General features: G+C 43.1%; 1 protein-coding gene across 2 annotated transcripts; it reads left to right on the top strand.

The window, feature by feature from the left end:
* Positions 1 to 396: 396 nt before the first annotated feature.
* On the top strand, positions 397 to 8,675 carry rnf114 (ring finger protein 114). 2 transcript variants are annotated; one of them, XM_021566912.3, is made up of 6 exons: positions 397 to 912; positions 2,115 to 2,265; positions 3,891 to 3,997; positions 4,734 to 4,848; positions 6,338 to 6,445; positions 6,536 to 8,675. In XM_021566912.3, exons 1-6 carry the CDS (start codon positions 686 to 688, stop codon positions 6,599 to 6,601), a joined length of 774 nt encoding a protein of 257 aa, XP_021422587.1. In that variant the 5' UTR covers positions 397 to 685; the 3' UTR covers positions 6,602 to 8,675. The 2 variants fall into 2 exon arrangements, with proteins under 2 accessions (XP_021422587.1, XP_021422585.1); XM_021566910.3 differs by having other exon boundaries at positions 423 to 912; positions 4,675 to 4,848.
* Positions 8,676 to 14,829: the final 6,154 nt, after the last annotated feature.

Below are 14,829 nucleotides of genomic sequence, written 5' to 3' on the forward strand. Positions count from 1 at the left end.
TTTAAACTTGATCCTTTTTTCAATGCTGATTTCAATGTTGAAAGTAATTGAAAAGTAATCCTCGAAGTAATCACCTAGTTGTTCAAAATTAATCTGATTACAATATTTTAGCTGGTAACGGATTAGTTACCAGTTGTTTGTAATCCCTTACATGTAACGGATTACATGTAATCGTTACTCCCAACCTTGGTATTTACCACCTTTCCACTTGTTTATGAATGCAGCATGAGCTCGTTTTTCGTTTTGTTTTCAGGGGTGTATTCAATAGACGGATTATGTTGCAAAACGTTTTGCATCAGAAATAGTTTACTAAAAACGGTTATCGTTTTGCAAAGGAAACAAGAGTTAATATTGGAGAAATTCGGGTATGTCACATCCTGTTTGGTTCCATTCGCTATGTTATAAGCTTCCGTTTGGTTCCTAGAGTAAACGGTAAACCAGTCGTCATTAATTAACACTGATACAAAGTCCTAAACTCCGCCCATTTCTACAATGTATCTTCTTAAAATCAGATTTTAACCCTAACCTTCACCACACTGCTAACCCTAAACTAAAACCTAACTTTCAATTACGATCAAAAAGCTACATTTTGTTTTCAGGATTTTTTAAACCAATTTTGACTGTGTTTGTGTTATCTATTGGAAACCCGCTTTCCTCTGTTGTAAAACGTTTTGCAACAGATCAAATGTTTCGCTACGGAATTCGACTAATGAATACACCCAGTTGTATTGAACGCAACAATAGGTCCCCCAAATTGACAGCTGAGAGAGAAGAAATGGCGATGCTAGGATCCTTTAGCTCTGCACAGCAGAAGAAAAATGTTTCTGGAGGCGACAGGGACGTGACAGAGTTCCTCTGCCCGGTTTGTCTGGAGATTTTTGATAGCCCTGTCACAACACACTGTGGACATACGTGAGTATCTTTACACAAATATGTTTTTTTGTCTATTAACGAAGCTGGCTAGACATCGTCCAAGTTAACGAGCAGTCTAACGTTAGCTATTTGGCAGAACTAGCCAGCCCACCAACAATATCTGTTGTGAGCTGGCTAGCTAAACGATTGAACATGTATGTACACCCATAAGCTAACTACTTCTGACAGAAATTAATAATTAGCTAGCCATTAATATTTATTTTGGCATTCAATGTTATGTTTGTAAGTTCATAAATCTGCTTTACGTTCAGTTTTGTTTACGTCAAGAAATGGGGTTCAAGAATCGTGGGTTTTGTAGTTGAATAATGTGTGAAATTCGTTAATGTAGCTCTTTAAAGAACTACAAAACCCAATGTCCTCAAATGACAGGACTATACCTCGGTGACGGAAGTGCGTTTAGTAATAAAACATTCGCACCGTCATTGAATTTCATAAAGTAAAGTATGAAACTGTAGGTGATGAACAGAGGTCTAACGTTAATCATCTGCATCATTGTTTATTTGTGATGCCAGACGTATAACTTTGTTTTCCTTCTGTATTGAACAATTCGTTGGTATTACATTACCTATAAATAGATGTTTGCTTTCATTTTAGCGGACTAAACTCCAATCCCTGGTGAAGGAAGTTTCTGATTAACTAAACCAATGTCCAACTCCCACTAAATCGATTTGCTCAAGGTCAATACTTCAAAAACATTGTATGAAACGCCCAGCTTGTCTGTTTGCCCTCTTTAGTTGCGTGCCATTCTTTGCCTGCTGAAATCCATACTTTTTCAATAAACGTTAATCTAATACTGCCATTGACTGTTTGCTAATTTCTGTTGCTCAAAGACGGCAACTCGGCTCATGTGGCCATTGAATCTCAACAAGGAAACAGTCGGTGGTGGTATTTGATTAACGTTTATTTAAATAAAAAGTATGGATTTCAGCAAAGAAAATCACACTACAGAGGACACATATGGCTATAAGGCGGACGTTTCACAATATTAAATTGTAAGTATTGGCCTTGGCAAATTGGTGTAGCCGGAACTAGATTCCACCAAGCCTGGTCTTGACTTCACGCCATTGAAATTCATCAGAAACTTCCTTCACTGTGGAGTTCAGTCCGCTATTTGCATTTTAGCCAATTAATGATTTTCTACACTTCCACTCTCCTTTCCATTCTCTCCCTCCACCCTCCAGGTTTTGTCAAAGTTGTCTGCAGGCGTGCCTGCGGCCCCAAAAGCCAGTGTGTGCCGTGTGCAGGGCAGCACTGGGTCACTGGGCCAAAGCCACTGACCTAGATGCCCTCATACACACCTCTGTGGCGGCCTGCAAGGGCTGCGGAGCACAGGTGTGTCTGTGTGTGTATAGCATGCTGTCATTTTGTTAAACAATATGAATAGTCAAGGGAATTAGGACGAGGGAGTGAATTTTATATACAGTGTATTCAGACCACTTGACTTTTTCCACATTGTTACATTACAGCCCCTCATCTACACACAATACCCAACAATGACAATTGTTGCAAAATGTATTAAAGGAACTGAAATGTCACATTTACATAAGTATTCACTCGTTACTTTGTAGTACCTTTAGCAGCGAATACAGCCTTGAGTCTTCTTGGGTATGATGCTACAAGCTTGACACACCTGTATTTGGGGAGTTTCTCCCATTCTTCTATGCAGATCTTCTCAAGCTCTGTCAGGTTGGATGGGAAGCGTCGCTGCACAGCTATTTTCAGGTCTCTCGAGAGATAGCTGGCCGCTCATGGACATTCAGAGATTTGATCCAAAGCCACTCCTGCGTCGTCTTGGCTGTATGCTTAGGGTTGTTGTCCTGTTGGAAGGTGAACCTTCACCCCAGTCTGAGGTCCTGAGTGCTCTGGAGTAAGGTTTCATTAAGGATCTCTCTGTATTTAAATCCGTAAATCTTTTCCTCAAATCCCGACTAGTCTCCCAGTCCCTGCAGCTGAAAAACATCCCCACAGTATGATGATGCTGCCACCACCATGCTTCACCGAAGGGATGGTGCTAGGTTTCTTCCAGATGTGACGATTAGCATTCAGCCCAAAGAGTTCAATCTTGGTTTCATCAGACCAGAGAATCTTGTTTCTCATTGTCAGAGTCCTTTAGATACCTCTTGGCAAACTCCAAGCGGGCTGTCGTGCCTTTTACTTCTCTGGGCACTACCATAAAGGCCTGATTGGTGGACTGCTGCTAAGATGGTTGTCCTTCTGGAAGGTTCTCCCATTTCCACAGAGGAACTGTCAGTGACCATCGGGTTCTTGGTCACCTCCCTGACCAAGGCCCTGCTCCCCCGATTGCGCAGTTTGGCGGGCAGCCAGCTCTAGGAAGAGTGTTGGTGGTTCCAAACTTCTTCCATTTAAGAATGATGGAGGCCACTGTGTTCTTGGGGACCTTCAATGCTTCAGAATTTTTTTGTTACCCTTCCTCAGATCTGTGCCTCGACACAATCCTGTCCAGGAGTTCTACGGACAATTCCTTCATCCTCATAACTCAGGTTTTGCTCTGACTTGCACGGTCAACTGTGGGACATTTTATATAGACAGGTGTGTGCCTTTCCAAATCATGTCCAAATCAATTGAATTTAACACAGGTGGACTCTAATCAAGGATGCACCTGAGCTCAATTTCGAGTCTCATAGCAAAGGGTCTGAATACTTATGTAAATCAGGTATTTCTGTTTTCATTTTTAATAAATGTGTGAACATTTCTTAACCTGCTTTTGCTTTGTCATTATGGGGGGGTTCTGTGTGTGTGTGTATTGATGAGGATTGTTTTTCTATTTAATCCATTTTAGGATAAGGCTGTAACGAAATGTGGGGAAAAAAGGAATGTGTCTGAATCATTTCTGAATGCCCTGTATTTGTATATGTGCACAAAAGTCTATGCCTATGTTTCTGAACATACTGCGCTACCATTAGCACTGAGGCCTGGTTCCTCCTTGTCTCTCTCAGGTTGGCCTGTCCCAAATGAGAGGCCACACGGCAGCCTGCTCCAAGTACCAGGAGTACATTGAGGAGGGGGTCAGGACCACTGCCCAGACCCAGCCTAACATTATCGGGTGAGCCGGGGAGGGTGTAGCCTGAGTGGTGGCACAGCAACTTTGAAATGCTGTTCAATCATCCACTAATGGACTTAGAAAGAGAATATTATACCAAGCTATTCATATATGTATTGATTATTAACCCATCTTTATAGGTTCTCAACTTTTGTATTGGCTCTAAATATCCACTTTAAAAAAAATGTACTATTGCATAAACACTGAGTTTCATCGTGAAGGGCACAGACCCATAGACGTGCTGGTTGTTTAGCAACAACACAGATGGGGTTGGCTTAGATTGTTTAAATATAGTTTACATGTCTTCAATGTTTATTGAAAACATAAATACATTTGAACTATGAGCACTTGTAGTCTCTCAAATACATTGTTAGTTGGTTAGCTAGTAATTGTCTTAGGTTTTTGTTGCCATAGTAGCATAGACATATCAGTCACATTTCAAAACAAGACACAGTATGAAGAACAAGAGAACTAGCTGAAACGAGCTACCTCTGTTGCTAGCAATCTGTCCCTCCATAATCACAACACACCGCCTTCTGCCCCATTGAAACGTTCACATTTTTTTCCAGATTTGTCAGCTAGCTCGTCTATAGAGACCATGGTCATGTATAATACAAACAAAGGAAGCACTGCTTTAGCATATCCAACATGTCCTCATTCCCCTTCCCCTCTCTCTCCAGCTCTGTGCCCAACCCCTTCACCTTCTGCCCCTACTGTAACTGTCCCCCTCTGTCTCCAGCCCTTTGCCGAATCGCTTCACCTTCTCCTGCCCGTACTGTAACTGCCAGAACCTTGACCAGGACGGCCTGGTGGAGCACTGCACTTCCCAGCATGCCCGGGACACGCGCCACGTGGTAAGGGGTCCTCACTGAAATGTGACCCACCTGATAATTGGCTCCCCTCCAGCATTTTTTTGTTCATTGCGTGAGGACAATGATGGTGTGTTACTGTTAATGCATGCAGTCTGTGACAGCCTGCTTCAGCCACGGGTGTAACATGAGATGTTGCATAGAAAGAGTGAGAATGATGGAGGGAGAGCTTGACAGAAAGCCAAGAGAGGAAAACAAGATGACAGAAAGATGGGAGGGGGGGGGTGTATGGAATAGGGATGGCTTGTAAAACCAGGTGCTTTGGGATGTGTGCGTATGGTGTGAGTCTTTTGGAGCCGCTCCACTGTGCTCCTCAATCATTCTGCAGAGCAGGTCCTAAATCATCACACACCGCTATCTGCCAGGAGCCTGTATGACTTACTACCTTACCAGAGTCCCTTCCTAGCCGCTGACGGTCACACACACTTTAGTGTTATAGCGGGAGAAAGGGAAATAATACCTGCCAAGGTGTATAGTCATAGCTTGAGCCTTTCTAGAAGCAGGGTGTGGTGGAGGATGGCGGGGCATGAGAACGTCTAGGTGTGTCACAGTGTTTACGTTAGCCGATAATTGACGGCTTTTGGCTGATACATTTTTTTTTAGACTTGCAATTGTCTCAACTGGTACCAGGCCACGCCAGTCAGTCTGTGAAAGACTCCGCTGTGTGCACACGGGAGAAGGGTTGAAAAAATGCTATATAGATTTTCCATATCAGTGCCCTTCACCATTAATTATATTTTGCTAGATTAATCTACCTAAAATATAATTGACAGAAATGTCATACTACTCCACCAACAAGGAGTATTTAGGTGAATGATGCAGCTTACTTCCCATCTTTTCATCTGCTATAGTAGCTAAAAAAATCATAAAAACAGTGAAAAATGTTGAATACTAAAGTGAGACTGAGATCTTGTTGCTATTTGGGGTGACCGTGTCTGATCGCTGTGACCGTGTCTGATCGCTGTGACCGTGTCTGATCGCTGTGACCGTGTCTGATCGCTGTGACCGTGTCTGATCGCTGTGACCGTGTCTGATCGCTGTGCTGTTTCATCCATGGCAATGCTGCTCTCCTTTCTTATTTTGCTCAATATTTCCAGTACTCGCTGAAGTTCACTCAAACGGTTCATTTAGACCAGACGTTTATTTGAGACGGGTGTTTATTTGTTGAAATGTGTGTCGCTGTTAAAAGGGACTAGCGGCTCTTTGAGACTCCAGTCAATAATCATTGCAGTCACTTTCATGTGGTGTAAATCGGCAGTGGGCACTCCTAAAGAAACATTAGCCTACGTGAGACGGCATTCAATTGGGTGTCTATTAGATAAGGCCTGTAAAAATCTGAACGTACATTTGACGGAAAGGCTGGCGTGTGAGTGTGCATGTCTGTTCCTGCTTTAACACAATGTGTTTTTAATGTTACTTGTGAGGGTGAGCTAAAGACTCGTGTCCAGATGAGCAATGTTTTATTCTGTTGCAGGTGTGTCCTATCTGTGCCTCTATGCCTTGGGGAGACCCTAACTACAGGAGCGCTGACTTCTTCCAGCACCTCAAGATTAGACACACCTTCTCTTATGACACCTTTGTCGTAAGTGGATCTTAAGACGCAGTGGCCACAATTCTGTTATTGTACACATCTGTTTTTATTATTTAATTATTCCCCCTCCTTTCTTTCCAGGACTACTCCACAGACGAACACACTATGATCCAGGAGGCTCTACAACGCTCCCTCATGGAGAACTGAGGTGGTGTATGTCTGGAGGATGGAGGAAAAGGGGATTTGGGTGGGGTGGGGTGGGGTGGGGGGGGGGGGACTGCACTGCACTGCACCCTCCTTGAGCTGGGCTAGTGGTGTAACCATAGGCAAAATAATATTAAGGGTGGGTGCAACTTCCTGCTTGCATAACCAGGAAGCTTTGAGCCCTACTGAACAACTCCTTTTACCACTTTAATATTAGACAATTCTCAATCAAACATAAATAAACCAATACAAGTTGAACACAGTTAATGTGCTTTCTGGTGTAGGAGTGGTAGAAGAGTGATGTCCCTGTATCTCTCCAGGGAAGCGTGTTGTAAGATCATTCATAATCCACTGAGTCATTATGATGTTGATCTGTTCATTGGTGACATTGTCATTTAGGCCTAATGTACCTGACTCCCAAAGTTATGTTAGGTTGCTACTGTTAATTCTGCAATAAGAGGCTTTGACCACTAGGTGGCTACCCTTTGCCAACAAAATGCAATGAGACTTTGTTCTTCAATGTGAGAAAGCATTGTAAGGTGTAAACTGCCAGTAACTCTTATTCCAGGAGGAATGTGTTTATATAATGTGTACTCTAAATACTTTTTCTGATGAGAATAGATGTCTAAGTCTCAAACCTTCTCCCTGTGGTGTACACTTGTTCACACAAGAAACTTAAGTAGTGTTTTTGTCTTTTTACGGTATCGTTTTTGATTTTCTCCCAAGTAGAGACATGGGTCAGTGTGTTGCCTCGGAGCCTAGACTACTGAATATGGGGATAGAGGCTGCATTCTGAGAGTAGGACTTATATGCATGTGACATAAGAGCCATCCATATTCCTTGAATGTGGCATTCCTCTGTGTAACCTCTCACGGTTTTCGAGGCGCATGCTAGACCCTCTTGCTGGTAGATGGCTTTCATTTAAGACATCAAGTTATTTAGTATTGATTGGTTAAGATATTAAGTATGAACCTCATACAATCAGGCAGTATCTGTCGTTTATATAGTTTATCATTGGACAATTGGATTTGATGCACTGCTATGGGCACCCAGTAGGCTGTAGTTCCCCATGTTTGGCCAAAGGAGGGCAGTAGAACTCCATCACTCTCCATCTAATATTAGAGGCACTGTTCCATTTACAGCATCATCTCTAGACTTGCTATTAGGAGTGCAGGCTTTCGTTCCGGTCCAGCACTAGCCTACACACACACACACACACACACACACACACACACACACACACACACACACCTGTTTCGAATAATCAACTACTCATAGTCTTCAATATGAACCACGATAAGATGGATCAAGTACTCGGCTGCATCAAAAGCATCAAAACCTTGCTCTGCCATGGCTGGGTGTCTTTCAATAGCAGCGAAATAAGAAAACATATTTAGGGTACGAACTTATTCAATAAGAACATTTTTTTTCTATTTCAAAACATGTTCTGCTATCTGTTCCTCCTGAACATGGCCCTAATGTTGATGGTGAACATTTGGATGAGAAATTCAGATGCATCAGTAAAGAATGTTTTTATTTTTGAAAGCGTATCCTATTTAATAAATGATTTGTTCTGGCTTTGTAGAGCTACTGTATCTTTCTCTTTTACAGAGCTTTCACATTATGCCAGAGTTACTGCCACAAGTTCATAAAACATCGACTTGAAGTTTTAATACATTGATCAGTAATGTGTGGTCAAGGAAATGATGGAACTTTAAAGGGTGAGGCCTGGAATGTGTATGAGGGGAGAAAATGACATTGAAATTGAATGATTTACATTTTTTACTGATTTTCGTGGAGGTGGAGGTTGAAAATAATAATAAAATGCATAATTTTCCTTAGGATCAATCAATCAATAGCTAGGTTAATGAAGGCTTTTGTTTAGAATTTGAGAAATGTTCCTTGTGTAATTTTTCTTAAGCAAGCCTTGCGTTTAAAATCTACGAACTTGTGGTAACTATAGGATAAGTCACGCTCAGCTGAAGTAGCACTGGTTCGGAGGCTGAATCTGGTTTTGCATAATTGTACTTTTTTTTTTAATGTTTTTTTTCTCCAATAAAAATCTTTGTGTGATAAATGTGTTCATGTCTTGTTTTTTTCTCTCCAAATACTCTATTTAAGAATCTCTTCTATATCCCTCTACCCCTTTTCATTTTTTTATTTTTTATTTCTCTCTTGTCTGAAGGTGCTAAATCCTGATAAATTAAAGCTCTTTAATTATTTAAACATTGAACCTTGAAATCAGCTTATGTGATTTATACCTGAGTGAGCTATGTGGGGGCAAAAACAACACTCCGTGCTCTGATGGATGACCAAATGTGTGTGTGAGCGAGAGAAAGAAGAGTTGGTAATGTGTAAGGTACATCAATCTTAAGCCAACCATGATTATGCCTGACTGTCTACTTGGGCAAGGTAGGAGAAGAGACTAAGTAAAATGTTAACTTATAACTCATCTACAAAGGGAATAGGGATGATGATCACATCTGGATGGTATAAGAGAAAAGCTAGGATTGCTTAGAATCTAGGCTGATGTATGTGAAGATGAACACTGAATAGATTGTATCACGTACACTTATGGATTCATGTCCTGCAAATGTATAAATATATGATGAAAATAGGTTCTTTAAGAGTCACAATGTTCCATTGTGGATCCAAATAAAACAGTCAGAATGATGAAAGAGCCTTGTAGCACGGTGTGTATTGACTATGTCCATAGGGAGAGAATAACCCTCTGCTATCTGCTCTTTCCTTTGTGTCGTTCTCTGCATCTTGTTTCTCATTAGTTAAGTGATATCAACCATCTCCCACTTAGCTCTGTGGAATACCTCAGCAGCCAAACTTCTTCATCTCTGCCCCCCTTTCTCCTCCCCTCTTTTATTTCCTTTCTCTCGTTTTATCCCTTTTTCTCCCCGATCAGGTTTTTAGCTCCTGGCAGAGCGGAGAGGAGAAGTTGACTGTGTGAGAACTAACGAGATTCACCAGCAGTGCTTCTGGGCAGGAAGGAAGTAAAGCTGAAAACATGGTAGGGAGACTCTTTCTTGTCTGTTTGGTGGCGGCGGTGGAAAGGGAGAGGAGGGCCAAGGTGGGGAATAGGAAGAAAGAGGGAAAAGGGAAGAGAAGTGAACATATTGAATAAAAATTTCATAAAGTTGAGCTCGTGATTTCTTTGATGCGAGCATTAGATAGTGTGTGGCAGACTCGGGGCTGTGTAGAGGCAGCAATTAACGCTACACGGCCCCGCGGGCACACTTCGAGAGGGGAAGAGAGAGAGGGGAGGAGAAAGAGAGGGCGTCGATTTGTTTCAGATGTGTGTCACAGCATCGGCATGTGATGCTACCCCAGACACACTTCCACCCACTTTTCTTTTGTTTTACCTCTTTTTCTCTTTTGTTCTCTCGTTCTTGGGTTCTCTCAAAGGATCTCAACCTGTGAACGGAGACTTGAACAGCACAGTGTTCACCTGAGGTGTCTCATCTCTGTCTGTGGCACTACTGTGTAGTGTGTAGGCCACATCAAGAGGGTGGTTTGGCAAGCAGGACCAGTGTCAAAGATGGTTTCATCGTGCTCAGGTTCACTGGACCTTTATGTCATCAAATGGGTTGACCTGTGTGTTTATAGAGCTAGGCTGAAGGAGTAGCAGCATCACCACCCTGGACTCATCTTTATGTCATTAAATGGGTTGACCTGTGTGTTTATAGAGCTAGGCTGAAGGAGTAGCAGCATCACCACCCTGGACTCATCTTTATGTCATCAAATGGGTTGACCTGTGTGTTTATAGAGCTAGGCTGAAGGAGTAGCAGCATCACCACCCTGGACTCATCTTTATGTCATCAAATGGGTTGACCTGTGTGTTTATAGAGCTAGGCTGAAGGAGTAGCAGCATCACCACCCTGGACTCATCTTTATGTCCAGTACTTTGTGTGTACTTGTGAAGCCTTTATGTACATGAGCATACAACGGCTTCTGTCAAGTGGCCTGGATCTTTATGGCAAAGGTGGACGTGCGCTTGCACTTTAATCCCATGGCCATTGGATCAAGTTTGTATATGTTGAAATGTTCAAAAATAATTTTAAAATGCATGCAAATGCCCCCCTTTTAATGCGACCTCCAGACTTTGAGACTTTGAGATGTGTGAAGTGTGAGTCATAGAGAAAAAGCTCTCTCTTTCTCTACCAGTCTGGAAAGATTTCTCAAGATCTGTGTGGTACCAACGAACTCAAGGTGACTTCAAGGTTTCTCTTTCTGTACCTCTGTGCCTGGAAAGTTATCTCTCTGTCTCTCTCTCCCTCTTTTCCTCTCTCCATCTCTCTCCATCTCACTCTCTCTTTTTTAGTTTTGCTGAGCCAGGTATATGTGGCGGGGTGTGTGAGTGGAGCTTTGGGAGTTTGTTCACTGTAAAAATTCCTCAAAGTCAGGAGAAACAGGAAGCGCGGGAATCCTGCCGCCCAGGCACCACCTCCTCATTCTCGGCTTCGGCTTGGCAGGTTAGTCCTCTCAAATGTTTGAACAGAAAACGCTTGCGGGCTTCCCCAACATCAAGACTAGTTCTACACCGATTCCTCTTCCGCTCTTAAACTCCCAACTACCGACCCCCTACCCCAACCACACACACATTCACATGCAAACACACACACACTACGGTATGTGTACCTACACAGACACTGCAATATGCAATGTACCTACACAGACACTGCATACACACTCAGGAGCACACACACAGGCTCCTGTTATAAGGCTGAAAGCAATAGTGTCTTAACTTTGATTTAATAATGCCTGGAACCAACTCTGAATCTGCTTCAACGTACTGTGTGTTTCCAGGTCTACTTTCTTAGTAGGTAGGGTCAGGTTTTCAGAGTAACAATGTGTATGTGGCCAGTAGTTTGTAAACAAAGAGCTTTAACATTTTTTGTGGTTAGTAACCAGTGGCCCAGTGAAAAATGGTGTCTAGCTAATATCATGTCCCTTTCAGAGGCTGGATCACATCCGGCCGTGATTGGGAGTCCCATAGGGCGGTGCACAATTGGCCCAGCGTCATCTGGGTTTGGGCGGGGTAGGCCAACATTGTAAATAAGAATTTGTTCTTAACTGACTTGCCTAGTTAAATAAAATAAAAAAAATCATAGATATCACTCTTTCTCAGAGCTTTTCCTATGAATCACACTTCACACATTCTATAAAAGTCTGGGGGTCGCGTTAAAAGCTTGGAAAGTGGACAGAATCACTGTAGCAGCAGAAATATTCTCCTGGAAGTGAAAATTAATATAAAACGCATTGATAGGACTGTCAGGGGAATTGCTAATCATTGCTCCATTTATTTATTTATTTGAAATCCGCACAGCCCTTTACCAATATTTGAGAGTTAAGCCCTCTGTGGTGTAAGTGTAGGGGGGTATGATCCCAGGAGTGTGTGTGTCTCTGTGTGTGTGTTTGTGTGTGTGTGTCTGTGTCACTGTGGAATACCAGGCCAAGTGGGCAGAATGGAGCAAAATGTTGTTCCCCCCTCCCTTGCCTCAGCAGACGAAGTAAGACGCCAGCCTAGGGAAGAGAGCTAGGCCCTGGGCTATTATTCTCCCATTAATTTTTCCATTTGAAATCAAGTCTCCATGGGCATGCAAGGGGGAACCAGGGGGTGGGTGAGTTGGGATTGGGGGGACCCAAATGGGGGCTGCAACTGCTTTAATGTCCAACAGGGGAGGCAATTTCACTTTCATAAGAGTTGCTCATTATGCGTCGGAATGTCTTTCATTTCTTTCTCCCTCTCTTTTCCCTTCTATTGCTCTTTACTGTAAAACTACAGCCCAAGGGAGAGCTCTACCGCCATTAACGCTCTGTTTGATTGTGACACACACACAAACTCAAACACACACTCATACATGTGAAAGCAAGCACGCACACACAAACACACATGTGCATGCACACACACACATACACACACGCTCACAAAATATTTGCACTTCAATTGTATTGTTTGTCTGTTGTCTGTTTTTGTTTTCTCCACAGACACATACACATACAACAGCAAAGATGAGTGTATGCTCACGTTAATTGTGGCCTGGTCTGTTGTGGCTTTGCACGGTTTGGTCTGGTCTGGCCTGGCTTTGATCAGTTTCAGCAGCCGCAGTGATGAATATCCATGTCTTCAGAGAATAATGGGAAAACAAGTGTTTAGTGTAAAAGAAGATGCTACACTCTTACAAAACAAGGTGCTATCTAGAACAAAACAGGTTATTTGGCTGTCCCCATGGAAGAACCTTTGAAGGTTCCCTTTTGTTTCCAAGTTGAACCCTTTTGGGTTCCATGTAGAACCCTTTCCACAGAGGTCAGCCTAGTAGTTAAGAGTGTTGTGTCAGTATGCAAAAGGTTGCTGGTTCGAATCCCGAGCGGACTAGGTGATACATCTGTTGATGTGCCCTTGAGCAAGGCACTTAGTCCTAATTACTTCTGTAAGTTGCTCTGGATAAGAAGGTCTGCTGGAATCAACAACAGTTATCCTATGGTGACAGCTGCAAAACCCTATTTTCTAACATGCTGACCAGACCGTTCGTGTGTGCGCCATCGCGTGCATGTTGATTTTGTCCAACCACACCAGACGTGATCAGGACACGTGGGTTGAAATACCAAAACAAACTCTGAACCAACTATATTAATTTTGGGGCAGGTCGAAAAGCATTAAACATTTATGGCAATTCAGCTAGCTAGCTTGCTGTTGCTAGCTAATTTGTCCTGGGTTATCTTACTTGAAGTGCACAAGGTCCTCTACTCAGACAATTAATCCACAGATAAAAGGTGGTAATAGTAATCTCTCCTACTTCAGGTTTCTTTTTCTTCTTTGGACTTCATATGGCAGTTGGCAACCAACTTTAATTAAGGTGCATTACCACCACCAACCCACCCATGTGGGTATATGCTCCTAAAAACCAATGAGATGGGAGAGGCGGACTTGCAGCGAGTCAAGCGTCACAAATAGAACCCATTTCTATTTTAGTGCCTGGTTGCGCAGAAGTCGTTGACGCACGCGAGCAGTGTGGGTGCATTGATTGAATAACATACATGTGTAAATGTATTTAGCAACATTTGCGCACTCGACAGGGGCGGTGTGGTCAGCATGTAAGTGTGTACATTCATACTGTGTGTAAGTTCAGATAGGACAAGTCGGACAGATGGCATAAGTTCGACCAGCCGGACAGATAGGATAAGTTTGGCTGGCAGGCCAAATAGGTCAAGTCGGTCAGATAGAATAGTTTTGGCCGGCCAGATAGGTTAAGTTGGCCAGATATGACAAGTCGGCAGGTAGCATAAATTCAGCCGGCAGGCCAGATAGGTGAAGATAACTTATCTGGCCTGCCGGCCAAACTTATGCTAAGTTGGCCAGATAGGACAAGTAGGCAGGTAGCATAAGTTTGGCCGGCAGGCCAGAGTGGATAAGGTCGGCCGGACAGACAGACGGATAGGATACTACTATAAGTTCAGATAGGGCAAGTTGGACAAAAAATATAATTTGGCCAGATAGGACAAGCCGGACAGATAGGATAAGGTCAGGCACCCAGACAGATAGGGAAGTCAATCAGAACATTTATGTCAGCCAGATAGGACAAGCCGGACAGGAAGGACAATTCGTACAGATAGCATTATTTCGGCCGGACGGACAGAGAGGATAAGTTCGGCCAGATGGCATAAGTTCGCTGTCCAGACAGATTGGATAATGTTGGCTGGCTGGTCAGATAAGCCAAGTCAGCCAGATAGGATAAATCAGACAGATATAATAGGTTCTGCCGTCCGGACAGATACGTCTATTGGCCAGATAGGACAAGTAGGCAGGTAGCATAAGTTTGGCAGGCAGGCTAGATAGGTTGAGATAGCATAAGTTCAGCCGGCAGGCCAGATAGAGACAGTTGACCAGATAGGACAAGCCGGACAGATAGGATAAGGTCTGTCGGAAATACGGGTACACACATTTTGGCTGCCCAGACATATAGGTAAAAAAATAGGAGAAGTTGGCCAGACAGCAAATCTTCAACCAGACAGACCGATAGGACAAGTTTGGGTGGTCAGTCAGATAGGACAAGCCTGAAATATAGGCCAGATAAGATGAGTTTGGCCAGCTGACCAGATAGGATAGGTTTGGATGGCCAGCGAGATTGGATAAGTCGGCCAGATAGGATATGTCGGCCAGATAAGATAGGCGAGCTGACCAGATATGATATGTCGGCCAGATAAGACAGGCGAGCTGA

This window comes from Oncorhynchus mykiss, chromosome 16, assembly GCF_057628025.1.
Source record: "Oncorhynchus mykiss isolate SJ-2025 chromosome 16, ASM5762802v1, whole genome shotgun sequence".
Lineage (NCBI taxonomy): Eukaryota > Metazoa > Chordata > Actinopteri > Salmoniformes > Salmonidae > Oncorhynchus > Oncorhynchus mykiss.

Excerpts from the sequence above, each read along its gene's own strand:
- rnf114 (XM_021566910.3), top strand. The coding sequence starts at position 686 with ATGTTTCGCTACGGAATTCGACTAATGAATACACCCAGTTGTATTGAA. Across the intron at positions 2,266-3,890 it reads GCAAGGGCTGCGGAGCACAG|GTTGGCCTGTCCCAAATGAG; the intron begins GTGTGTCTGTGT and ends TGTCTCTCTCAG. Across the intron at positions 4,849-6,337 it reads CCCGGGACACGCGCCACGTG|GTGTGTCCTATCTGTGCCTC; the intron begins GTAAGGGGTCCT and ends ATTCTGTTGCAG.